This window comes from Pezoporus flaviventris, unplaced genomic scaffold (genome assembly GCF_033815535.1).
Source record: "Pezoporus flaviventris isolate CSIRO_AGI_PZ_B2104156 unplaced genomic scaffold, CSIRO_AGI_Pfla_v1 ptg000045l, whole genome shotgun sequence".
NCBI lineage: Eukaryota > Metazoa > Chordata > Aves > Psittaciformes > Psittacidae > Pezoporus > Pezoporus flaviventris.
Genome location: NW_026892593.1, coordinates 1,934,632 through 1,960,260, shown reverse-complemented (window position 1 = coordinate 1,960,260; position 25,629 = coordinate 1,934,632). Strand labels below are relative to the sequence as shown.

General features: G+C 46.9%; 1 protein-coding gene across 4 annotated transcripts in view; it reads right to left on the bottom strand.

Annotated features, from left to right (window-relative positions):
- PPP6R2 (protein phosphatase 6 regulatory subunit 2) overlaps window positions 1-25,629 on the bottom strand; it is a 90,192-nt gene that overhangs the window by 34,723 nt on the left and 29,840 nt on the right. For 3 of the 4 annotated variants that reach the window (XR_009745874.1, XM_061467217.1, XM_061467220.1), the window contains exons 4-6: window positions 10,561-10,806; window positions 4,685-4,871; window positions 3,410-3,547 (exon numbers count right to left, since the gene is read on the bottom strand). Coding sequence is in view for 3 of the 4 variants with exons in the window: in XM_061467217.1 (XP_061323201.1) it covers window positions 3,410-3,547; window positions 4,685-4,871; window positions 10,561-10,787 (552 nt within the window). In the remaining variant the exon portion in view is untranslated. The remainder of the gene's footprint in view (window positions 1-3,409; window positions 3,548-4,684; window positions 4,872-10,560; window positions 10,807-25,629) is intronic. The other variant, XM_061467219.1, reaches the window with a different exon arrangement.

Genomic DNA, 25,629 nt, shown 5'->3' with positions numbered 1-25,629 from the left:
AAGCCACAGGCAGTATCCAAACACCCCCAGGGACACAGTAAGATGCATTTTGATTTGCATCAGCATGGGCACCCTGCCCATGGAACCAAACCCCTCCATACCTGTCGAAAGCATGGAACAGATCAGCCATAAGCACTATCTCATCTGCAGGACCATTAGTGTAATTACCAGAATGTTCTTCTCTCCCATTTCCTACTCCCGCAGCCTTATTGCTGGTTACACAAGTAATTCCTCAAACCTTGGGATGGTTGTTACCATACCTCACCTCCCTGCTCCATGCCAGCTTCATCTGCTTTTCCTCAGTGCAAGCTATCACTTCATCCCCCCTTCCTGATCACATGCAAACCAAGAACACCATCTGCAAATGATAAGTTCCACTCTCTCCCTTCCAAGCTCCATCTGCAAGCTCAATATCTCCTTCTACCCAACCATTTTAACTCTGATTTCTACAGTTTTCACTCCAGGCAACCTGCTTAATGTCTAACACCCATCAAACTCATCAGTCAAGCTAACACATTCTCTGTTGCTTCTGAAATAACTGACCCAACATGAATTAAAAGGAAAAGACTCTGAAGGTTTCTGCAGTGATGGACTCGTCCATCTCTCTTCAGATCAGTCAGAGAAAATGAGCAGCCTCTTGCTTCCATTTCTCTCTAAGGTTTGTGCAAGTCTCCCCTTGAATGCTCATTTCTGTATTATCTGTTCACATGACTTCAACTCTAATCTTTATGTTGCCTCTTCACTCTAATAACCCTCCTCCATCTCAGACTCTCCTCCCCAGTGCCATGCTGAGCATGGAGTCTGTCTGACAAACACTCTGTCTGACAAACTCCACATCACCAGTTACAGTGACTTTTCCTATCAATAATACTGCTGCTTTCCTACAAGTCTGAAATGTCTTTGTCTCCTTTCTGGTGTCCTTTATTACTGTAAAAATACAAATGGTGTCCAAGAAGCCACCCAGCCTACAGCTGCTACATCAAGTACTTTATTCTAGATGGTATTTTCAGATCTGGTTTCTGTGATTTCTTCTTCCCATCATCCAGTGTACCCAAAAGTTAAAAAAGTGGAGCTCCTAAGACATTCTTCCTCATCAGTCTTTCACTAACTTACCTCTTCAGATTCTTCCACTGGTTTCTAGTTTTTCAGTATAAAAATTAAACTCCTGAAGCTTCTTCTCAAGACCCCCACAGTAGAGTTGATGCCCACTGGGTCTTAATCCATCAGTCCTGCCATCTCCATTCTACTGTCCATTCCCTCTTGGCTCAGTAGGAATACACCCACCTTTGCTCATCTCCCTGTGCTTGGATGATGTTCTTTTCATGGGTAACCTTTTCTGTTAGGCCTACCTTGTTGGTCCCCTACGTTACACACCCCACATTTGCCCAGCACCATGATTACAAGCCCAGATTGCGACTGCAATCTCTGGGTATTCCCACACTATGAATATATTGCACAACTCCAATAAAAAACCCTCTCAACCACGTCCATTTTCTCCCCAAGTTTCCATTCTCCACATATTAGGCTCCACAGACAGGGTGCAGAGGATGTTTCAGCCTGTTTGCTGCTTTGTGCAGAACCTACCTGCCAATCCATGTCAGCAGAAGAACTCTGAACTACTGAAGTTACATCTGCTCTTACCAAAGCCCGAAGAAATTCACTTATTAACACTCCTGCATTAAGGGTATTTCCTTTCGCTTGCAAAGCACAGCAAATTTTAGCGACATGGGTTAGTGGTGGCCTTGGCAGCACTGGGGTAAAGGTTGGACTTGATGAATTTAAACGTCTTTTGCAACCTGGCTGATTCTATGATTCTAAGTTAAATCCCAGCTCTCCAGTGCAGTTTCAGCTTCATGCTGTATCAACCTCCTCCTCCTCCAGGCCTCCAACAGTTAAGTCCATGGGCTTTACGGATTCCAACTGGGAGCTCCACAGTAAGCATGGATAAGAAGGTTTGCTCTTTTTGCCTGGGCTGTCAGAATCATGGGCTCTGGGGGCAGTAGGGTGGCCACAAAGAGGGGTACTGAAGAGAGGGAAGTGTGAGCATTCATCTGAACACAGGAATTGCTGTTCCATTTCTGGGACACAGGAAATGAAATTCAAAAGGAAAAGAACACCCAAATTGACATAACATGTTAAGGTCTGTTAATAATGAAATAATCTGTTAAACTTACAGAGGGGAGATTGAGATGAGCTCTTAGGCAGAAGCTCTTCCCTGTGAGCGTGCTGAGGTGCTGGCACAGGGTGCCCAGAGAAGCTGTGGCTGCCCCATCCCTGGCAGTGTTCAAGGCCAGGTTGGACACAGGGGCTTGGAGCAACCTGCTCTAGTGGAAAGTGTCCCTGCCCCTGGCAGGGGTTGGAACTGGATGAGCTTTAAGGTCCCTTCCAACCCAAACCAGTCTGGGATTCTGTGATTATCCTTCGTCAGTCCATCTCCTGAAAGCTTTTTCCTCTCATGTCCTTTGACGGTATTACTATTTGATGTGTAATCAACTGAACTGCAACTTTCCCACCAAAAATGAAGACCTCCTCTCATGGGTGAACACACATACAAATCTCCAAGGATCAATCTGTGCCTGCATTTTTTCTCTCCTCTGTAACATTGTGTGGACTGCTTGATGCACTGTAAAGCTGAGAGGAGGAACTGAGCAATGACAATCATCTATCATGAGTCTCTGCAAAAAGCATTCATTCAGCTGCTAAACTGTGGTGTGGTCCATGCTCTGGACACAGAATACTTAAGCAGCAAGGCTTACCTAACATATACATCCTGGTGTGGGCTTCAGTGACTCAAGCAAAGCTTTACATTCATCACACTGCTGTACTGAGAGGGAGCTACAGCAGGTTTTTTCCCTCAGACCCTGCACATCTGCCCATTACAGGGGGATGAGCCTCACCCAGGCTACGAAGGGAGAAAAACTTGTCCTACCTGTAAAGCAAACTAAGTATCACAATAAAGTATTTTCTAAGGCTGCCTAGTAAAGAGGAAGAGGAAGGAGGAGACACAGGATATCATATGCAGAAATCACACTCACCTCCTTGAACATGGCAAGGAATTAAACAGTTTACTGTCCCAAGTGATCATTCTAAAAATCCTGGACACTGGGAAAGATGACAGATTTCCTTCGTAAGCTCTACAGCAAAACCATCCGGAGCAAACAGTGGTTGTTATATGGAAAAATGAGCTGAAAATTCTTTACTGCCAGGGACTGACCCAGGCTTCTGCTGTGCAAGCCGCAAACAGGCTGAAGCCCCATAGTACCAAACGTGAAGACTCCAGCAAGATTCCAGACTCAGGAGTGTGGTTCTGCTCTCATAGTAAGTGACAAAGAAAACTAGTCCTTAAAGCCACAAACAAACATCCCCCTAGTTCCCAATCTTGTGAAGAAAGAAAGAAGGAGGTTCTCACATTGAGCACTTCCTGCCGTAGGCTCGCAGGCTCCACGCAGCTGATGAGGCGCAGCAGCAGGTCCATCATGGCTGATGTATCTATATGCTTTAGCACCAGGCTAATGAATTTGTCTTTTTTCCTTAGAAATGCAATCACCTAAAAAGAAAATATGAAAGTGGCACCATCAGCTGCTAATGCAACACATGGACATGGCACACAGAGCTTCTACACTTCACCTTCTACCAACACCTCTTGATGCTACTGAGTTGAGAAAGTCTTCAGAGAATAAGAGAATAACATTCTCATTTCAAGGCCATACTAAATCAAATCTTTTTCTCTATCTTTAACTATCTTTTTAGCTATCTTCTTTTCTGCAGGCTGTTCAGCCTGGAAAACAGAAGCTGCGTAGAGACCTCAGAGCAGCTTCCAGTGTCTGAAGGGGCTACAAGAATGCTGGAGATGGACTCTTAATCAGGGACTGAGGTGACAGGACAAGGGGTGATGAGTTCAAACTGAAAGAGGGGAAGTTCAGGCTGGACACAAGGCGGAAGTTCTTCCCTGTGAGGGTGCTGAGGCACTGGCACAAGGTGCCCAGAAAAGCTGTGGCTGCCCCATCCCTGCCAGGGTTCAAGGCCAGGCTGGACACAGGGGCTTGGAGCAACCTGCTCTAGTGGAAGGTGTCCCTGCCTGTGGCAGGGGTTGGGAGTGGATGATCTTAAGGTCCATTCCAACCCAAACCATTCTATGATTCTACCTTTTCTTTCCCCTATGCCACAAAGAAACGTAACCCACAGGACTAAGAACACCAAGAAGCCGGTGAAGCTGGAGAATCCTCTATCCCACTAAGGCTCTCCACAGCCTTCATTTAAAAGATCCCTTTGGAATCAGAGTGTGTGTATTCCTAAAACACTGCTCAGCTTGTGTTTCCAGCACCCTGTTTACAGGCATGAGACTGAGGTGCTGTTTATGCAACGAGCTGATTCTGGGCAATGATCAAAGGCTGCATCAATATGCCTTAGTAAGAAAAGCAAAGCTTGAGCTTTGCCACAGGAATATCCCAGCTACTGCAGATCCAAAATGAAACAGCAAAGGTGTCAACCCAGCATCCCTCACTGAGGAATGTGAAGAACTCATTGTACAGTGCATGACAACTCCAACCTTAATGAGTACAGTGAGCTGCATTTCAGCTCTAGAACTATGAGGAAGTGATGAGGATAGCAATGATACTGCCATACAACACAACCGTAAGTGAATGCATTTGTGCTCAGGAATCAGGACAAATCTAATCACTACCTGTTCCGTTTTTCTTGCAATGAGATTCCCAATAGTCTTACTGAAGAAACTGGCAAGCAAAGGGTTCAGAGGAGGCTCGTGATCCAAGAAGTCATAGAGGATGTTGAGCAGAGTTTCATCCCCTCCCAGCTTGTCGTTGATCTGCGGCACATCTGAGGTCAGCAGTTCACATGCTGTGTTTGGGTACCTGCAGGGATGGAACCAGAGCGACTAAAGGTGAAATGAAAACTCTCAGGAATATCTTCTCTTATTCAAGTTATAAACCCTTGTATTAGGATCATCTTTCCTGGAGGACAGGGGGGGAAACCCACACAGAAACAAGGGTCATCTGCATTAACAGCATGTTTTAAGGAAACACTATTTCCTGCAGCACATCACATGGGTTTTGAACACTGAATTATGCAGCTCAGCTGCTTTCACACTGCAGTTAGTCCTCATTTTTAAAAGTGATGCTCAACCACTTTCAATACACTTAAAATCTCTTAACATGAATCCACTTCTCCAACAAAAGTTAACCCAAAGGTTGAAGGCTGATTTGGAAAACACATTTTAGCAGGTTTCTTTAATGTTTCCACAAAATTATTCTTTCCACTACTGGAGCTGAATTAAAAAATGAGCATCAAGTTCATTTCTTAAATCATGAGGACTAGAATTTAGAGGCAGAACATCAGACCTGACACACAACTCCTAACAAATGAGCAATTGCTATGTACAAGCAGGCAACTGATAACCAACCCGAGTTTCAGGTTTTCAGTAAAGTCTGTAATCTTCTTTGGAATTAACTCGTTTCCCAGAAAACATTACTGTGACTGGCTTAAATAATTCCATCACTTAAATCAAAATATGAAATACCATTTGTCAACTAATGAAATCCTTTCTGAAATCCTGACCTTGTTTTTTGCTCTTCCTGTAATGCTTTTAGAAATGGGTCACGCTTATGATCAGAAAAGGTAATACTGTGTTTATAAGTAATATTATGTTTGTAATCAAAGCGCCAAACAGAAAAGAATATCAATAAAGCCAATAATCTAAAGCCAAAAAAAAGTCTTTAGGGGCCTGTTAGTTTTGCTAAAAGCCTGAAATTTCTTCAGATTTAAGCTTCAGAATCATAGAATAGAATCACAGAATAGTCAGGGTTGGAAAGGACCTTAAGATCATCCAGTTCCACCCCCCCTGCCATGGGCAGGGACACCTCACACTAAGCCATGCTACCCAAGGCTCTGCCCTGCCTGGCCTTGAACATCGCCAGGGATGGAACATTCACAACTTCCCTGGGCAACCCATTCCAGTGCCTCACCACCCTCACAGTAAAGAATTTTCTCCTTATATCCAATCTAAACTTCCCCTGTTTAAGTTTTAACCTGTTACCCCTTGTCCTATCACTACAGTCCCTAATGAAGAGTCCATCCCCAGCATCCCTACAGCCCCGTTTCAGATACTGGAAGGCTGCTATGAGGTCTCCACGTAGCTTTCCATTAAAAAAGTGTTACCTGGTGCTGGTATCCCAAAGCCTCATGGCTCCTGGCTCTCAATGATAGGTTTTGGTTGGAAGGGAGCTAAAGCTCATTCAGCTCCAACCCCTGCCACTGGCAGGGACACCTTCCACTAGAGCTCCAAGCCCCTGCGTCTAACCTGGCCTTGAACACTGCCAGGGATGGGGCAGCCACAGCTTCTCTGGGCACCCTGTGCTAGCGCCTCAGCACCCTGACAGTAAAGAACTTCTTCCTTGTATCCAAGCTAAATCTCTCCTGTTTCAGTTTGAACCCACCACCCCTTGTCCTGTCACCTCAGTCTCTGATGAAGAGTCCTTCTCCAGCACCCTTGTAGCCCCCTTCAGACACTGGAAGCTGCTCTGAGGTCTCCACGCAGCTTCTCTTGTCCAGGCTGAACAGCCCAAATTTCCCCTATATTCCCTTTTTTCCATATGTGGACACAAGCTCCCTTTTGATGGGCTTACTTTTACCTGCAATGGGATATTTGCTTTAACCAAGCCAGTTTCCTAGATTAGGATTATTTAAATCCGTGTAACACAAGCTCTGCTTTTACCACAAGCCACTAAACTGCCTCCAGGCCCACTGTGAGTTTTTCACCCTTCACAGCAACATTTACTTCCTGAAGAGCCTCCTCCTATTTATGTAGCTCCAGTCCCAAAAGTTAGACAAACACCCCCAAATCCACGCTAATGCTCTTTACGCCTTCTTTGCTCCTATGAAGATGTTAGATCTGAGTACATTTTGGTTACTGTTACAGAGTAATTCTACCAGAGTTTCTTGGAGCCCCCCAAGGGTATGTGAAGACTTATTCCTCCTTTTTCTAACTCGTTGCTCCATGCAAAAGGCATTCATGATTCCTAAAAATCCCTGCACTGTGATATATATGCTGTCAGCAGGGGGATAAGTGAAACCTCTCCTCTTTGAGCACCTTCTGCCCTTGCAGCCGTTACAGCCTCCAAGCTTCAAAGTCAGATCAGAGGCTTCACCCTTTCAATTCAGGCTCCACACCCCACCCTGGGAAGCTTCTTTCCATGTTGCAGCTTGATGCTCAGTTCTCAAACCTCTAAAATCCACATCACCCCAGCAAGGTCAGTTCTGCCCTACCTACAGCCTGTACATTCCTTACTGCACAATCTCAACAGGCTTCTGAGACACCCTAAAATATCAACAGGTTCCTTGCAAATAGACATCACAGTTCAAATACCTAAAGGGGCTACAAGAAACCTGGAGAGGGGCTTTGGACAAGGGCCTGTAGGGACAGCACAAGGGGAATGGCTTTAACCTGCCAGAGGGGAGACTGAGATGAGATCTTAGGCAGAAGCTCTTCCCTGTGAGGATGCTGAGGCACTGGCACAGGGTGCCAAGAGAAGCTGTGGCTGCCCCATCCCTGGCAATGTTCAAGGCCAGGTTGGACACAGGGGCTTGGAGCAACCTGCCCTAGTGAAAGGTATCCCTGTCTGTGGCAGGGGGTTGGAGCTGGATGAGCTTTAAACTCCCTTCCAACACAAACCACTCCAGGATTCTGTGACTCTATGATATAGTTTATACACTTCTCTGACTGCTGCAGGTCTTCATCTGGTTGCTCAGTTTCACATTCTACCCTCAGACAGGGATTTACGGTGGAGTTTTCCTCTTTGTGGTTTCCCTTCTGAACTTCATGAACTTCCATCCTCTGGCTGTTTCAAGAAGAAAGCATTTGGACGATTCTATTTCCACAGCACACATCATTCTGGGATGCGTGTCCTTTCAAAGCTATCGAGTTTCTCCCCTGTTCCAGTTCAGAAACATTCATAAACTTTTCTTAAGAGCCAAGAATTGGATTCCACTTGAATTTAGGCAGAGTCCATTCTTCCTGCTTAGCCTTGATTTATTCCAAAAGATTTCCCAGGTTCTTATAAGCTTAAAACATCTTTCCCCTCCAGTGCCTCACTGCGCTTTGAAACTGCACCTCCTGTCTACCTATGCCCCTAGAAGCATTGCCAAACTAATACTTCATAAACACCAGCTCTATTTGTCCTGGTGAGCAGGTCACTACGTGGTTCTTGTTGCCATCAATTAATCCCTTACCCATCCATAGTGTATAACTACACTTCCCACCCCTGCACCAGTTTTACAAGCAGGCATCTTATGGGCCACTCTCAGAAGAGGAAGAAGATGTAATGGCATCATCTGATGGAGAGATTGGTGAATGAATCTGCCAGCTGAAGGTCTTCCCAACACAAGATCTTATCCTGCTAGCACAGGGACAACAGCACTGGAGGTTGGTCTCTTCCCACCACTGTCTGCCTCTGTCCATGCCTCCTTGCCAGCCAGGAGCTGCCCAAACCACATGTTACCTCCAAAAGCTGATGAGAAGGCACAGAATTCTGCAGGAGAAATTCAGTGGTGCCCAGGAGTGAACACTCTTGTACTGAGCTTTCCTCTTCCTTTAGGTTGGCATTAAGGATTTTGTTTCTTGAGAGGTTGAGTTTCTCCCCACCTTAATCCTAATTGTTCTGTCATAAAATCCAAGAGTGGTTTGGGATGAAGGGACTGTAAAGCTCATCCAGCTCCACCCCCCTGCCACCGGGAGGGACACCTTCCACTAGAGCAGGTTGCTCAAAGCCCCTGTGTCCAACCTGGCCTTGAACACTGCCAGGGATGGGGTAGCCACAGCTTCTCTGGGCACCCTGTGCCAGCGCCTCAGCACCCTCACAGGGAAGAGCCTAAGAGGTTATCTCAGTCTCCCCTCTGGCAGGTTAAAGCCATTCCCCTTGTCCTGTCCCTACAGGCTCTTGTCCAAAGCCCCTCTTCCACGTTTCCTGTAGCCCCTTTAGACACTTGAACTGCTCTAAGGTCTCCCCTTAAGGTACCTTCTCTTCTCCAGGCTGAACCACCCCAGCTTTCTCATATAAGGTCCTTTATTATCAAAATGCCTCTTATTCTTAATCTGTCCAGTTACATTAGGAAAAGGCTTCCGCTTCCACCTTTCAGCACACAGGGTCAGAGACATAAACCATCTTTTGACAGCAGTCACAAAGATCTCAAGAAGAACAGGGCATAAAAATATGGGCTGGTTAACTGGAGAAGTAGTTGCACTGATATGGACACTGTATGAATTGGTACTGGAATCTCTCATTCTCTTCTGTGGCAAAATACACTCAGGTTCCAGCAAGGGGCCAATCATTCAGCATTTATCTGCTCCTTAACTCTTGGCACTAGGAAAGTATTGCCCACCTTCTTCAAGCAGACCTTCCGGGTTTGAGTTCCTTTCAGGTGAGCTGTGCAAACAACATCTACAGGGGGCTGCAGTAAGCACAGAGCTAGTCACCACATGAAAACCCACTTATTCTTATTTTGCACCTGGTATAATGCTGGAAATGCAGAAGTCAGGAGGCTCTGGTGGCCCATGTCCCTGGTTAAGGAGTACCTGTACAATATATGCCTGTGTAGAACAGTAATGTAGGACAACAGTGTAGAACACTCCTGGTTCCACCCAGTAACTCACACCTTCTAGCAGAAGCCAAGCAGATGTGATACTCCAAGTGATGACAGAACATACTTCTTGGCATTCACTTACCTGGAAACAGTCACCTAAACACCCTGATCACCTCTCTCATACCTAGCAGATGAGCAGTTGCCATCCCTCCCTGGGCTTGAAGCAGCAGCAGCAGCAACAACAAACACTGATGCTCCCACAGGCACAAACATACTGGGTTTTATTTATTTATCCCCAGAACAGCCCTTTATTTTCACATCAACTTAAGGAAGAAAAGACAAACTTCCCAAGCCCAAAGTGTAAACATTTCCAAGTGTATTTCCAAGTATACATTCAGTGAAAGATGTATAAACACAATTATAAGAACCAAGCACATCTGAGGAGCCCACTGAGATAAGAGACAAGCTTTTGACAGAGGCAGAGCCTCTCCCTGAGAGTAAAAGACAGGCTTTTGACAGAGGCAGAGCCTCTCCCTGACTGTATGACCATGGAAATCTGCAGGTTTTGCACATGTACACACTGGAAATATGACATCTTTTATTCACTGTACAGCTCACCTTCTTCTGTGGGCTTGGCTACTGAAACCCAACCAAGCCCACACAGTTGAAACCTAGAGCAGAACACTCTGCTTGTGATTTTGGTAAAAAGTTACTAAAGGTACTTCTGAGATGCTTGTTATCAGTAAGAGATCAATTTTTTAATATAAACTCTATCTTAAACCATTAAAATTGAAGAAACCATTAAAAATGAAGCTTCTGAAAGTTCACCACAACTAACGATCTGCTGTGAAGTACTTGACCCTACTCGAGAACCTGAGAAGGTTCCATCCGCCTCACACCAACTTCCAACATCAAACTCTTTCATCCCACTTTCTCCATATGATAGGCCAACAAACAAATACCTACTTGAAGCGGATCTTCTCCTCCATGTCCATGGGGGGCTCATGGGTGATGAGGTTGACCAGCTCCTCCATGCACTGCTGCTGACAGAGGAAGTCCAGCAGTTTGCGGTTCTGGGCCTTGCACTCCTGTAAGATGTCATCTTCATCCATGAGCTCGTGAAGTGTCACATCTTCTTTATCCAGCAGCTTGTCCACATGTGATGTTGTGTTCAAATCAAACTTCCAGAACATGTTGATGGGACACAACTAGCTGGAATGCAAAAGAATATGAGTTAGTCTTCTACCTTTGCTATTTATTCCTACTTTGTGATTCAAGGGGAATACCTTAATGCTGCTGCCTCCCTAACTGTAAGAATCACACTCTGTAACCAAAATTAACTTCTCAAGCCATAAAACTGCTGTGACTTCGATTACAAGGGTATGGTGTCAACAACGGAGACAATAAATGCATGATAATGGAATCTCAGAGTGGCTTTAGTTGGAAAGGACTTGAAAGCTCATCCAGTTCCAACCCCCTGCCACGGCCAGGGACACCTTCCACTAGAGCAGGTTGCTCCAAGCCCCTGTGTCCAACCTGGCCTTGAACACTGCCAGGGATGAGGCAGCCACAGCTTCTCTGGGCACCCTGTGCCAGCACCTCAGCACCCTCACAGGGAAGAACTTCTGCCTTAGATCCAACCTAAATCTCCCTTGTTTCAGTTTGAATCCATCACCCCTTGTCCTACCGCTACACTCCCTGATGAAGAGTCCCTCTCCAGCATCCTTGTAGCCCACTTCAGACTTTGGAAACTGCTCTGAGGTCTCCACGCAGCCTTCTCTCCTCCAGGCTGAACAGCTCCAATATTCTCAGCCTGTCTCCATATGGGAGGTGCTCCAGCCCCTGCTCATTCTCGTGGCCTCCTCTGGACTTGCTCCAACAGCTCCACGTCCTCATGCTGGGGACACCAGCACTGCACACAGTGCTGCAAGTGGGGTCTCACAAGAGCAGAAGAGAGGGGCAGGATCTCCTCCTCTGACCTGCTGCTCATGCTCTGGGGATGCAGCCCAGGACACTTCCCTGGCTGCAGGGGCATTTCTACCCCCCCCAGTGCCCAAGGACCCCCTGCCTGAGCAGGGTTCCCTCAATCCTGGTTCAGATCATCTCCTCTCTGTGCTCTCCAGGGAACTTCAGCATGTGACCAGACGCATGCTCTGTATTTGAGATGAGGTTTCACTATTGCCATGTAGATCAGGAAAAACATTCCCTTTCAGCCAGTTTTTGCTAAGCACGGAGCACTGCACATTGTATTAATCATCTTCACCCCACTCCCAACCTAACGCTTCCTGCCCTTTCTGTCACCCTGATTCCTCTCCCTATGAACTCCACTAATTACATTTTCAGAGTTATCTTCCCCAGAACACTTCAGCTTTTAGAATGGTTATTAACTGTATTCAGTATGAATTGTAATTAATTGTAATTCCTTCCAGTATCTGAAGGGGGCTACAAGGATGCTGGACTCTTCAGGGACTGTAGTGGTATGACAAGGGGTGATGGGTTCAAACTGAAACAGAGAAAGTTCAGGTTGGAGGTAATGAAGTCCTTCCCTGTGAGGATGCTGAGGCGCTGGCACAGGGTGCCCAGAGAAGCTGTGGCTGCCCCATCCTTGGCAGTGTACAAGGCCAGGTTGGACAGAGCTTGGAGCAAGCAGCTCTAGTGGAAGGTGTCCCTGCCTATGGCAAGGGGTTGGAACTGGATCAGCTTTAAAGTCCCTTCCAACCCAAACCAGTCTGGCACTCTATGAAAGGTGATGAGCATCACTCAAGACAAGCATTCTGTGTAACATCACCATTAAGCTAAGCAACGTTTCATAAAGTGGAGTCAATTGGATGGGAGATGCCAACATGCTCCATTCCCCTGTTATCTGTGCTCAACACGATTTTACATACACAGATCCCACTGCTGTTTTTAACCTAACCCACATTGCTATTACAACAGCAGCGGGAACACTTGCTCCAACCATTCATTTTGCTTTTACCAGCATCCCAAAATGTTACCACACCTGACTGTGTGCCAGTTCCTTGCTTGTATAACTGCATCTGAGGCAGCATCTGAAATGAGTCTTTTTAGAAGACCAGCAGAAAACACCAGCTTTTGCTTCAGGAAGGGTTACAGCCATTCAACAGGGTAAAAACCTAAACTTCTTGATCACAGTTTAATATCCGCTTTCTTGCAGTGAACAAGGTGAAACACAGTAAAAGAAGGAACAGCTTTTCATTTATTTTTACTAATGAAGTTATTGACTTGCACTTTGCGCCTTACTTCAGTTCAAGGGTTCTTCATATGTGTATGTGCCTAAGGATCTCTAAACCAAAGAGGACTCATCACCTCCTGAAATTAAGGCTATTTTCCTTTGGAACAGCTCTGTTACCCAGGATATTTGATAACAAACTCTGTGGAGCTCCACTCAGCGCTTCAAACTTGTCACAGGTAATTTCTCTATTTGAGAGCTTTTATCCAGATCAACATCATTCTTCCTTTACATGCCTTTACCTCTGAACTTCGGAAGAACTCAAGAAACTCACTGCAAGACTGTCCTTTGTGACAGAGCTGCTGACGTAACGAAGCCCTGTTTGAACGTGTTGGTGTTGCAATACTAGAAGATAAAGGGAACATTTCGGCTATGAGCTATCAAGACATACAAAGCCTCTTCAGGGCTTTCTCCTCCCATACACCACATTTACTTGTTGGTGTTGGACTCCCAGCACTCTGAGGCAGAGATCACACACAGATCATGGGGACGTACCCAGCAGAAACAGAACTGAGATCATGATGAAGCATCACATCCAGAACATCACTTTGTGCCTACCAAGGTCCTTTTAATCATCCTGGGTCAACAAGTTCTAGACAAAACTACAAGTTTCTTGTACAGCTACCAATAATCATCAAGTCTACAGGTTTCATTTGTGACAGTCCCAGCTCAGTTGCACAGGGAAACGTGAGGGGAAGCTGTCAAGAAAAAAAGCTTACCCAACCTCCCCCATGACCCACCCAGTGCCATTTCCTGTCTCCTCAACTGCAGGTTAGTCACTTAGGTTGATTCCAAACTTTTCACAGAATCCCAGACTGGTTTGGGTTGGAAGGGACCTTAAAGCTCATCCGGTTGCAACCCCTGCCACAGGCAGGGACACTTTCCACTAGAGCAGGTTGCTCCAAGCCCCTGTGTCCAACCTGGCCTTGAACACTGCCAGGGATGGGGCAGCCACAGCTTCTCTGGGCACCCTGTGCCAGCGCCTCAGCACGCTCACAGGGAAGAACTTCTGCCTAAGAGCTCATCTCAATCTCCCCTCTGGCAGGTTAAAGCCATCCCCTTTGTCCTGTCCCTACAGGCCCTTGTCCAAAGCCCCTCTCCAGGTTTCCTGCAGCCCCTTCAGGCACTGGAGCTGCTCTAAGGTCTCCCCTTAAGGAGCCTTCTCCAGGCTGAACCAGCCCAGCTCTCTCAGCCTGGCTTCAGAGCAGAGCTGCTCCAGCCCTCACAGCATCTCTGTGGCCTCCTCTGGACTCTCTCCACCAGCTCCATGTCCCTCCTGTGTTGGGGTCCCCAGAGCTGGACACAGCACTGCAGGGGATTCCTCTCTCTTTTGGAAACTAATTTCCCTCCCTAAAATAGTCTAACAAGTGGCACAGAACAAAGCAGTTTGTGCTGTTTAACTCAAGAATATATTGAAATTAATTGAAAATGTTAACTTCTAGCAGAGCAGGAGCTCCTGCATCCATCCATGCAGGTGCTGAACATACACTCAAGTCACTGAGCTCCTCAGTTAGGAGCAGACATCTGAATTTTCAACCTACGTGACACTGCTGTGGCAGTAATGCTGCTTGGCTGCAGAGTGTGTTCCATACAAAGTGTTCTTCAGATATTTTTAACCAGCTATGCTTAGTTATATATTCCTCAAGTTAAAGCTGGCATAAAAGGCCTTAAATTAAGGAGGCTGGGTGCATAGCTAACCCAAACACATACATCTCTCATACATACATGTGTAACACACATGTAAGTCTCACTTTGCAAATTTAAACCCATTATTAACCCATCAATTCTACAGGTTTTCAGAACTAGGGGAGAGTCAGGTTGGATCTAAGGCAGAAGCTCTTCCCTGTGAGGGTGCTGAGGCGCTGCCACAGGGTGCCCAGAGAAGCTGTGGCTGCTCCATCCCTGGCAGTGTTCAAGGCCAGGTTGGACACAGGGGCTTGGAGCAACCTGCTCTAGTGGAAGGTGTCCCTGCCTGTGGCAGGGGCTGGAACTGGAGGGGCTTTAAGGTCCCATCCAACACAAACCAGTCTGGGATTCCATGATTCCATAACTTTTTAGGTATCTCTGGAACTTCTTATACATGGATAATCTGTAGGAGACACTCTCCAGTAAGCTGTCCTTACAGAAGGAAGGTGGCTCTTCTCTCAGCACAGAACAGGTAGATACCCTTTCATTGGAAGGATTCCTGAGGAGTTTGTCCTCTCCAGGGCCTTGCTGGCAGAGCTGGGCTTCTGGAAGATGCTGCTGCAATTCCCAGCACTCTGGGACTGGGCACAGCTACATCCAGCTGGGAAAGGAGGCTGTCCTGCAGCAGAGACTCTCCCACCACGCTGCCCAGAACACATTCAATGTGAGACTACTCTTCTTCACCCCAGCCAAAAAACCCTCTTACAGCAACAGGCCACGCAGTAAAACACAGCAAGTGAGGTTTGGAAATGACTGTTTGTGGCAAACTGAAACCAGAAGTTATGCCAGAGCAAGCGTCCAGTGATCAAGTGAGGTTTCATAATCCACGTAACATGTCTACCACCTTGAAAACAAAAAGGAACCACATACAAAAAACCCAGAGACTGGAACAAGTCAGGAACAAGAGAGGTAACACGCTGCTGTCACACTGTCTGCAGGGTCTCACAAGGAAGAGCTTCTGCCTACACTCATCTCAATCTCCCCTCTGGCAGGTTAAAGCCATTTCCGCTTGTCCTGTTCGTACAGGCCCTTGCCCAAAGCCCCTCTTCCAGGTTTGCTGTAGCCCCTTTAGGCACTGGAGCTGCTCTGAGGTCTCCCCTTAAGAGCCTTCTCTTCTCCAGGCTGAATCAGCCCAGGTCTCTCAGCCTGGCTCCAGCCCTCACAGCATCTCTGTGGCCAGTTCCCAGGATCCTCCTTGTTACCCTTCTTAAAAAAGGGCTGATGTTTCCCTTTTTGCAGTCACTGGGACTGCCACAACTTTTCAAGTATGACTGAGACTGGCTTGGCAACTACATCTGCCAACTCCCTGGGTACCCTGGGATGGGTCCTATTTTCAGTGTCCTCAAGCCATCCTGAACCTGATCTTCACTGACTGAGGTTCAGGGGCTTGAGAGATATGGGACAAGTGATTACGACTGAAAACTGAGGCAGAGAATCACTGAGCACCTCAGCTTTCTCCATCTTTCTCCTGAGTAACGGGAATTGTGCCAAGAGAGAAAAAAACAGCACAAGAGTTGCTGAGTACAATGAGCCCAATGAGCGGTAAATACACTTTCTTCTTGTGAAGAATGCCTTACAGGTTCAACACTGTTTCCTGTTTCTGCTATCTTTAGACACCTATTTAAACTTGAGGAATATATGAGTACTAAAATACTAAACACTAGACATCACTACTAACATTAAGAAACCTTGGAGCAACCTGCTCTAGTGGAAGGTGTCCCTGCCTGTAGCAGGGGGATGAAACTGAATGAGCTTTCAGGTCCCTTCAGACACAAATCAGTGTGGGATTCTATGAAGAAAGTTAAGGAATACAAGGCACAGCAGAAGAGACAGATGCAGAAACAGGGCTATGAAGACTATCCTACTTTTAACAAGTTGCGGCATTGCACACCATAATGAAGAAAAAACCAGAAATTTAATCAAATCAGAGGGATCAGAGGCATTTGATGGCAAAAAATTACAAAATAATAGTAAAAAGAGTGCAGATTTCCAGGACAAGAGACCACAAAGTGGATGGTAACTGCCAGCTTCAAGCACTTGCAACTACCAAGCATTAATCAGAGTTCTGTCCCTGGTTTTAGGCTCTAGTTGATGCAGTTTCTGACCAGGGCTCTCTCAGGCCTTTCAAACGGTGTGAATGGGAGGCTCCCAAAGCCAAAAGCTACGTTGTACTCCCTGCTGCAAAAGCTGCTTTGGACACGGAAGCATTAAACAGACCCATGTAGGGAAGTCAGCAGTAAGAGGTGTGGAAACGAAGCACACCCTGCTCACCACAGGCCACTCGGTCACCATCGAGGCTGGTGTGTGTGCAGTTGTAACTCAATGAGAACGAAAGCAGAAGGCAAAAGAGACTCTCTCATAGCTCTCACTATTTGCTGGTGAGAGCAGGAGAAGGAACATCCCATCTCTGCTGAATAATTCTGTGGTCTGCATCATTTCCTCTTGTGGAATTGCAGAACCTTCTTACAGAGCTCAGCTTGGTTTTTACATCCTGTCAGTGTGAACCGTCTTCTGCACTCATTCCTTCATTCTTGTTAAGAAGGTTCCAGTCCTCAATAGTAGATCCTCGATGACCACCTTGGACTCCCTAAATCCTACCAACAAGAAGAAAATCATGACCATGTTCAACATGAAACAAGCTACCACCAAGACACCTATATTGGTATGGCAGCAAAGAGAAGGGACCCAACAAAGGAATCCCAGAATCCTTCAGATTGGAAGAGTTCTCTGGAGGTTATCCAGTCCAACCCCCTGCCAAGGCAGGGCCACCCAGAGCAGATCACACAGGAACGCATTCAGTCAGGTTTGGAATGTCTCCAGAGAGGAAGGCTCCACAACCCTCCTGGGCAGCCTGTTCCAGTGCTCTACCACCCTCAATGGAAAGAAGCTCTTCCTCATGTTGAGATGAAGCTTGCTGTTTCTGGCCATTGCTCTTCATCTTGTCACTGGGCAACACTGAAAATACTCTGGCACCGTCTTCCTGGCACCCAGCCTTAAGATACTGATCAGCATTGATGAGATCCCCTCTCAAACTCAATATAAAGCCACAGCCAAAAAGGTAAAAATCTCATATAATTGTCTTATCAACCAGGATGGAAAAGCCCTTTAAGCTCATCCAGTCCAACCATTCCCCAGCACTGCCAAGGCCATCACTAACCCGTGGCACTGAGGCCTCAGCTACACGGTGTGTGAACACTTGCAGGGACGGTGACTCCAGCACTGCCCTGGGCAGCCTGTTCCAGTGCCTGAGCACCCTTTGGGGAAGGAATTGTTCCTCATCTCCATCTAAACCTGCCCTGGTGCACCTTGAGGCTGTTTCCTCTTGTCCCATCCCTTGTTCCTTGGGAGCAGAGTCCAGCCCCCTCTTGGCTCCATCCTCCTGTCAGGCAGTTGTAGGGAGCAATAAGGCCCCCCAAGCCTTCTCTTCTCCAGACTGAACCCCCCAGGTCCCTCAGTCATTCCCCATCACACTTGTGCTCTAGGAGATACAAAATTAACAGAGAGACACATCAGAAAGCAGGATGGAGAAACAGATCTCTAAGGTTTATAGAAGTCTGCAACGAAACACACATCAACTCTTGTATGGTCATATAACAGCTCCTACTGCCCTTCCTTACACCTCCTTAGTATTCACAGCTACTTATTCTATGTCCAGAAAAGCATTATACTCCATGAGACTTCAACATGCTCTGAGTTTCAGGGATGTAATGGTAACAAGGCCAAGCGCAGGAGTGTTTGAAGCAGCTGCCTAACCTCAAGCGCTAAAGGGATGAGAACATGGTCAGGAATTGGGGTTTTAAGTATCTTTAATAGGAACAAAATCTCTCAAACTGATGTATTTCAACAGACTTGGGTTGAGATGATGAAACAGGCTATTCCAACATTAGTACAAGGATGGCAGTTTTCACTTTGACAGAGTTTTCCATGCTGAAGTGAAATAACTTGCGCTGGAACTGGATGATCTTAAGGTCCTTTCCAACCCAAACCATTCTGTGATTCTGTAAGAGGGAAAGGTTTCTCAACTGAAGAATGCCCATTTTTCCCTCCCAAGTTGTCATTAAATGAAAGTTAGGGATCATCTTTTAATTTAACCTTTGACAGTGCTTCAAGAATGGATCTTCAGTGCCGAGCACATCAAATGCCGGGAGTTCCCCAACTATCCTTCTACTTACCCTGTTCTGAAACTACCACTGCTTGGCATCAGTGTACTCCAGAAAGGGAAACTTCAGTTTCCAGGCACACTGGATGCAGTTTTGGTTTTCCTACCTTTAACACAGGGCTGAGAAGGAAAAGGAAGCATTTATGAACTCTGTAGGCAAGAAGCCAAGCAGAGCCCAAGCCTCAGCTTCCAACTAATGACAATCTCCCCTTCTGCAAGTGAAGAGGCTTTCTGGACAGTCACTTCTCTAGTTGGGATTTCTTAATTTCTTGAATCTGCTCAGAAAAAGCAAAAGCAGAATGTCTAAAACAGCACTGAGATGCCTTCACGATGACAGGAAGCAACATGCTATGCCCGTCTTGGGTGAGAAGAGCCCCCTCCCAGAAGCACAGGACCCAGGGCTGGGAAGAAGGGTAGGAATGAGGTTTTCCTGGTAAACTGCCTCAACATTCTCTCATTTCATCACAGATAACCTCAAGTGCCACCTGAAATCTCATGTTTAACAATTATCAGTTAATACACCCTACAGATATGCTAAAGAAGAGAAGCTGAGTGGAGACCTCAGAGCAGCTTCCAGTGTCTGAAGGGGGCTACAAGAATGCTGGAGGGACTCTTCATCAGGGACTGCAGCGACAGGACAAGGGTGATGGGCTCAAGCTGAAACAGGAGAAGTCCAGGTTAGATCTAAGGCAGAAATTCTCCCCTGTGAGGGTGCTGAGACACTTGCACAGGGTGCCCAGAGAAGCTATGGCTGCCCCATCCCTGGCAGTGTTCAAGGCCAGGTTGGACACAGGGGCTTGAAGCAACCTGCTCTAGTGGAAGGTGTCCCTGTCTGTGGCAGGGGGTTAGAGCTGAATGATCTTAAGGTCCTTTCCAACCCAAGCCATTCTATGATTAACCTTTTTAAATCCATTTGAGCTTGGTGTCAAAAGTGTTCCCTGACCTTAAACCACAGCAAAGTTTCAAACTCTTTGGAAAAGTACTTTTTAAAGCAGCTGGATGGAATTCCCTGTGTGTCATTGCTCCTCGCAGCCATGCTGAGTTACAAAACACCACCTCCTCACATTCACTTTCCCTCTCTCAGACACAGAATGGGATAAAACCTCTTCAAGACACACCAGTCAGTCCTTAAAAACTACTGATCTATTGAAAGCAGAAGGGGTAAAGCATGAGTATAAAGACAACACTGATCACAATGTGCAGTGAACACATTGGTTTAGCTGTCTACAGTGATTACGTTGTGTGCATTAAACTTATTGCTTCCAGTTAAATTGTTTAAGAAATCCACAAGGATGGGATAAGTTACGGAGCAGGATAAGGTGAAAACTTCAAGCTGTGTACAGCAGATGAATTAAGAGGAAGCTGCTCTGAAACGTGAAACTGGAGAGCTGTTAACGTTTACTTTTTCTGTAAATAAGAAGTTAAGTCCCAGGCTTTGTTCTGATCTAATTGACACTAAAAGTCAAAATCTTCATAAAACTTACTTTAAAAGGATGCAAACAAAAAGGAGCATTTGGTAAAAGTGAGAACTTCCTCTTAAAGATGATGGGTAAATTCCTTGGATACATTAATGAAGAGAACAGTCACATCAGTGCTTTTGGGACCACAACTAAATAGTTATAATTCAAAAGTACTGTGAATTTTCTCATTTTACTAACCATATTCAACCATCTAGCTGTCATTCTTTCACCTACCTCATACCACAAACATCATTCCTACCACAGTGCACTTACTCTCCCCGTACTGAAGTTCCCAGTTCTGCAGACCTGGGGAAGTCCTGAGCTGCAAGAGGATGTTACAGGGATTACCAGCTGTGAACAGCTCAGAATAAGCCTTCCATAAGTGGGTACTTCTTCACCAAGCTGCCATCCCCACCACCAGCCTGCTCTTATTTGTAGCCAAGGCAGAGCTTGTCTGAGATAGCAAGAGGCTGCTCAGAGCCCTGCAGATCCTCCAAACAATCCCCCTCACACAGCTTCTCAAATTGCATTTTCCTTCCTTACCCAACATGTAAAACAGAGCTAAATCAGAATATGAGAACATGAGGATAAACATGGTGGGGTCAGGGTTCACATTCCTGCTGCTCTAGATAACTCCTGCTATTTTTCTCTTAAAGCTGTTTCTAGCTCTTGCATTTGGGGAGAAGAAAATTCATTGTGCTCATTACAACTGTGCTCACGCCTCTTGTCCAGGCTGCAAGCAGTGTTCAGCAGGGGAAAAGGCAGTAAGAAACACCCAATGCTGCTGACATCCAGCAAAGCAGGAGCCAGAGATCTCCCTGTCCTAGCAGGAGCCCTGCCTGCTCAGCAGGCCTGAAAGCCCAGAGTGGTTTGTATGGACTGCTCTGTCCATAGGGATTAGGCATGGAATCATGGAAAGGTTTGGGTTGATGGGACCTTAAAGCTCCTCCAGTTCCAACCCCCTGCCACAGGCAGGGACACCTTCCACTACAGCAGGTTGCTCCAAGCCCAGGTCCAACCTGGCCTTGAACACTGCCACAGTTGGGGCAGCCACAGTTTCTCTGGGCACCCTGTGCCAGCACCTCAGCATCTTCATTGTAAAGAATTTCTTCCTCACATCCAGCCTGAATCTCCTCTGCCAGTTTAAAACCATCACCCTTGTCCTCTCATAACAGGCCCTGCTAAAAAGTCTCCCCCCACCTTTCTGAGAGACCCTTTTTAAGAACTGAAAAGCCACAATAAGGTCTCCCCAGAGCCTTCTCTGCTTGAGGCTGAACAAGACCAGTTCTCTCAGCCTTTCCTCACAGAAGTGCTCCATGATCTGATCATTTTTGTGGCCTCCTCTGGCCTCTCTTCAACAGGTCCATGTCCTTCCTGTACTGAGGACTCCACAGCAGGATGTCATGCTCCAGGAGGGGTCTCACCAGAGCAGGACCACCACCTGTTGGCCCCCCTCTGGCTCCTCTGGACTGCAAGCGCACATGTCCAACCTTTCACCCAACAATACCTCCAAGTCCTTCTCCTCAGGGCTACTCTCATTCCCTTCATCCCCCACCCTGTGTTGATACTGGGGACTGCCTCAATCCATGTGCAGGACCTTGCATTTGCCTTGTTGGACTTCATGAGGTTTGCAGTGGGCCTACTTCTTCAGCTTGTCCAAGTCCCTCTGGATGGCATCTCGCCACTTGGGTACTTTTCTTTAGGGCATCTACATCAACAGAAACTAGACACAGAATCATAGAACCATAGAACAGTCAGGGTTGGAAAGGACCTTAAGACCGTACAGTTACAACCCCCTGCCATGGGCAGGGATACCTCACCCTAGACCATGTCTTCTGCCTTTGCAGGTGGACATCTCAAAGTCCTCCAAAGCTATCCATCGTATTTCTGAGCTGGGGTATGCAATGAAAGACAAACCCACGGCTATGTGAAGCAAGGAGCTGTCTGTAAGAACAAGCTGCTGTTTCTGAACATTAACAGCTTTCTGGAGAGCATTTCTAAATGGGAATGTGCAGAATTAAAGTGTCACTCAAACACCTGCTGTTTGCCAACAATGCACACCAGGAATGTCTGAATATTTAGAAGGTATGTGGAGGCTCCAGTCAAGCAGCACAACACCACACAAGGCAATCCCTGGCTGCACACTGGGGCCGGAGAGATGGTCAACAACAGAAATGTAAGAAACCAGTAATATTGCCCCTTACTGTGCATGTTTTGAGGTAATCTCTGCTCTTCATCTTCTTCCTTATATGATCAGAATGCCCAAAGCCTCCACGCTCCTCTGTGAGGCCCATAATGACTGGGTTTGCCTCACTGCGTATCATCCTTCCAATGATCCTGTAATCATTTACAAGGGACAAGAAAACTGGAGAGGGGCTTTGGACAAGGGACTGTAGGGACAAAAAAATGGGGAATGGCTTTAATCTGCCAGAGGGGAGACTGAGATGAGATCTTAGGCAGAAGCTCTTCCCTGTGAGGGTGCTGAGGCCTTGGCACAGGGTGCCCAGCGAAGCTGTGGCTGCCCCATTCCTGGCAGTGTTCAAGGCCAGGTTGGACACAGGGGCTTGGAGCAACCTGCTCTAGTGGAAGGTGTCCCTGCCCGTTGCAGGGGGCTGGAACTGGACGAGCTTTAAGGTCCCTTCCGACACAAACAAGTCTGGGATGCTATGATTTTCACTTTGTGGCCTGGATTTTATTTAACAGTTCTTCTAGGGGAAAGTGCGAAGTGGCTTTTTAGAGCCTTCACCTGAGCACTATTAAGTCGAGTCCAAAGGTCTCTCTCTACCTGTTCTAGAAAAAGTCAGGAGGCATCTACAAAAGTAACAGGTGATTAAAATTCATGTTTTAAAGTTTCACATGTCCATTCCAGATCTGAAGATTTAAAATACATGGCTCAAGTTCCACATATCACAAAACTCATAGGGCCCTGCAACGCTTCCTTGGCTGCTGCAACAAAAATAACACCACCACAGTGCGTTTCCTGCTTCCCCTGGATCTCTGGTGAACTTGTCACAGAATCATAGGTCTCCCCTTAAGGAGCCTTCTCTTCTCCAGGCTGAACCAGCCCAGCTCTCAGCCTGGCTCCAGAGCACAGCTGCTCCAGCCCTCAGAGCATCTCTGTGGCCTCCTCTGGCCTCACTCCAACAGCTCCACGTCCCTCCTGTGCTGTTGCTCCAGAGCTGGATCAGGACTGCAGGGGGGGTCTCCCCAGAGCTCAGCAGAGGGGCAGGATTCCCTCCTTGAGCTGTTGCTCACGCTCTGCATGTGCAGCCCAGCACACAAGGGGGTTCTGGTCTCAAGCACACACTGAAGCTGGGTCATGGGGAGCTTCTTCTCACCCAACACCCCAAGTCCTTCTCCTGAGGCTGCTCCATCCAGTCTCCCCCAGCCTGTGTTTGTGCTGGGATTGCCCTGACCCAGGGACAGAACCTTGCACTTAGCCTTGCTCAATTTCATGAGGTTTACACATTCCCATTTCTCCAGGTCCCTCTAGATCCCATCCCTTCCCTCCACTGTGACACTGCACCACATAGCTCCGTGTCATCACAAACTTCCTGAGGGTGCTCAAGCCCGGTATCCATGTCACAACAAAGATGTTGAATAAGATCAGTCCCAAAACTGACCCCTGAAGAACAGCACTTGTCATAGGTCTCCACTTGAGCGTTGAGCCATTGACCGCAACTCTTTGAGTGTGACCATCCGGCCAGAATCTTATCCACCAGGAGGTCAATCCAGATTTTGTCTTCCTCTTCATACCTGGATTCTATATTTGTGTTGTTTTGCCCAGCATTATCCCTGCAGTCAGTCCTGTAGGTACCAGAGGCTACCCTGAGCCTCACTGACTATGGGCACACGTACGAGACATCCACAGCATTTTCCACCCTTTCATAATGTTCCCTGTATTCCAAGCCCAGTAAAACGGAGAGTGGATGCCAGCAATCCCCAGGCAACTCCTGCTGGAAACTGGGAGGAAAACACCAACATTTACTGATTTATTGTTTCTATTTAAGCCTATTTAAGCCCATTCCTGATATAATAAAATATTTAACATTTTCCACTTACTTACTAAGTGGAACCACATGGAAATGCTGAGAGAAGTATATTATCCTGCTTGTTTCCACCAAGAAAGGATTCCTGAGTCCTTTTGACTTTCCTGTAACATCCCTTCTGTTATGAACACAAAAGGGCAAACGGAACTCCAGCAGCTACATCACAACTGAGGAGTCTTCCCTAGGTCGTGTTTAATGCAGTCAGGTGCTTTCGTCTTGACAGCTAGGATTCCTGATGTGAATTTTAAGGTTATTTTATGCTTTTCCTCCCTTGAGTTTTAATACAAAACCTCTTTTATTTCCTTGATAAGAATAATTAGTTTTCATCTTTCCTATACAGAGAAAGAGATAAAAAAAATAACAGAATCAAGGAATGGTTTGTGTTGGAAGCTTAAAGCTCCTCCAGTTCCAACCCCCTGCCATGGACAGGGACACCTTCCACTAGAGCAGGTTGCTCCAAGCCCCTGTGTCCAACCTGGCCTTGAACACTGCCAGGGATGGAGCAGCCACAGCTTTGCTGGGCACCCTGTGGCAGCGCCTCAGCACCCTCACAGGGAAGAGCTTCTGCCTAAGAGCTCATCTCAATCTCCCCTCTGGCAGGTTAAAGCCATTCCCCATAGGCCTTGGGTTTCATCTAAGTCAGGAGCTTTCTGCATCCAGTCAATGCTTGCAGCTTCCTCTGGATCCTCAAGAACTCCTTCACTATCCACCAATTCTGAAGCCAGGCTCTCCCTCTGCCCCTTGCTCATCTGAGCTGTATCCCACACTCTCCTGAATCACCAGTTTCTTTCCTGCTGTATTTTCACACACTCTCAACTCTTCTGCCTGCCCTATCCCATCCTCTGGGAATCTCTTCCCCCAGATATGCTCAGATGATCCCAGGAAGGAGCCACTTCTCCTCCTTCCAGAGGGCTCTACCTGACCCAAGTGCCAGAGCCAGGAAACAGCAGACAAGCAGCCCTCCTGTGATGCAACAGTGGTCCTTTTGAAGAAACAAGACATTTTAACATACAAACAGAACAGATCCTGATCCTGGAATGATCTTTGAGATACTGTCAAGGATATCAGTACAGTGCTGCAGCCAAAGAGGCAGAAGTAACCATAGAATCAGAGAATCAACCAGGTTGGAAAAGCCCTTTAAGCTCATCCAGTCCAACTGTTCCCCAGCACTGCCAAGGCCATCACTAACCTATGACACTGAAGGCCTCGGCTACACAGTGTGTGAACACTTGCAGGGATAGTGACTCCAGCAGTCTGTGGATAGTGACTGGGCAGCCTGTTCCAGTGCCTGAGCACCCTTTGGGGAAGGAATTGCTCCTCATCTCCATCTAAACCTGCCCTGGTGCACCTTGAGGCCGTTTCCTCTTGTCCCACCCCTTGTTCCTTGGGAGCAGAGCCCAGCCCCCTCCTGGCTCCATCCTCCTGTCAGGC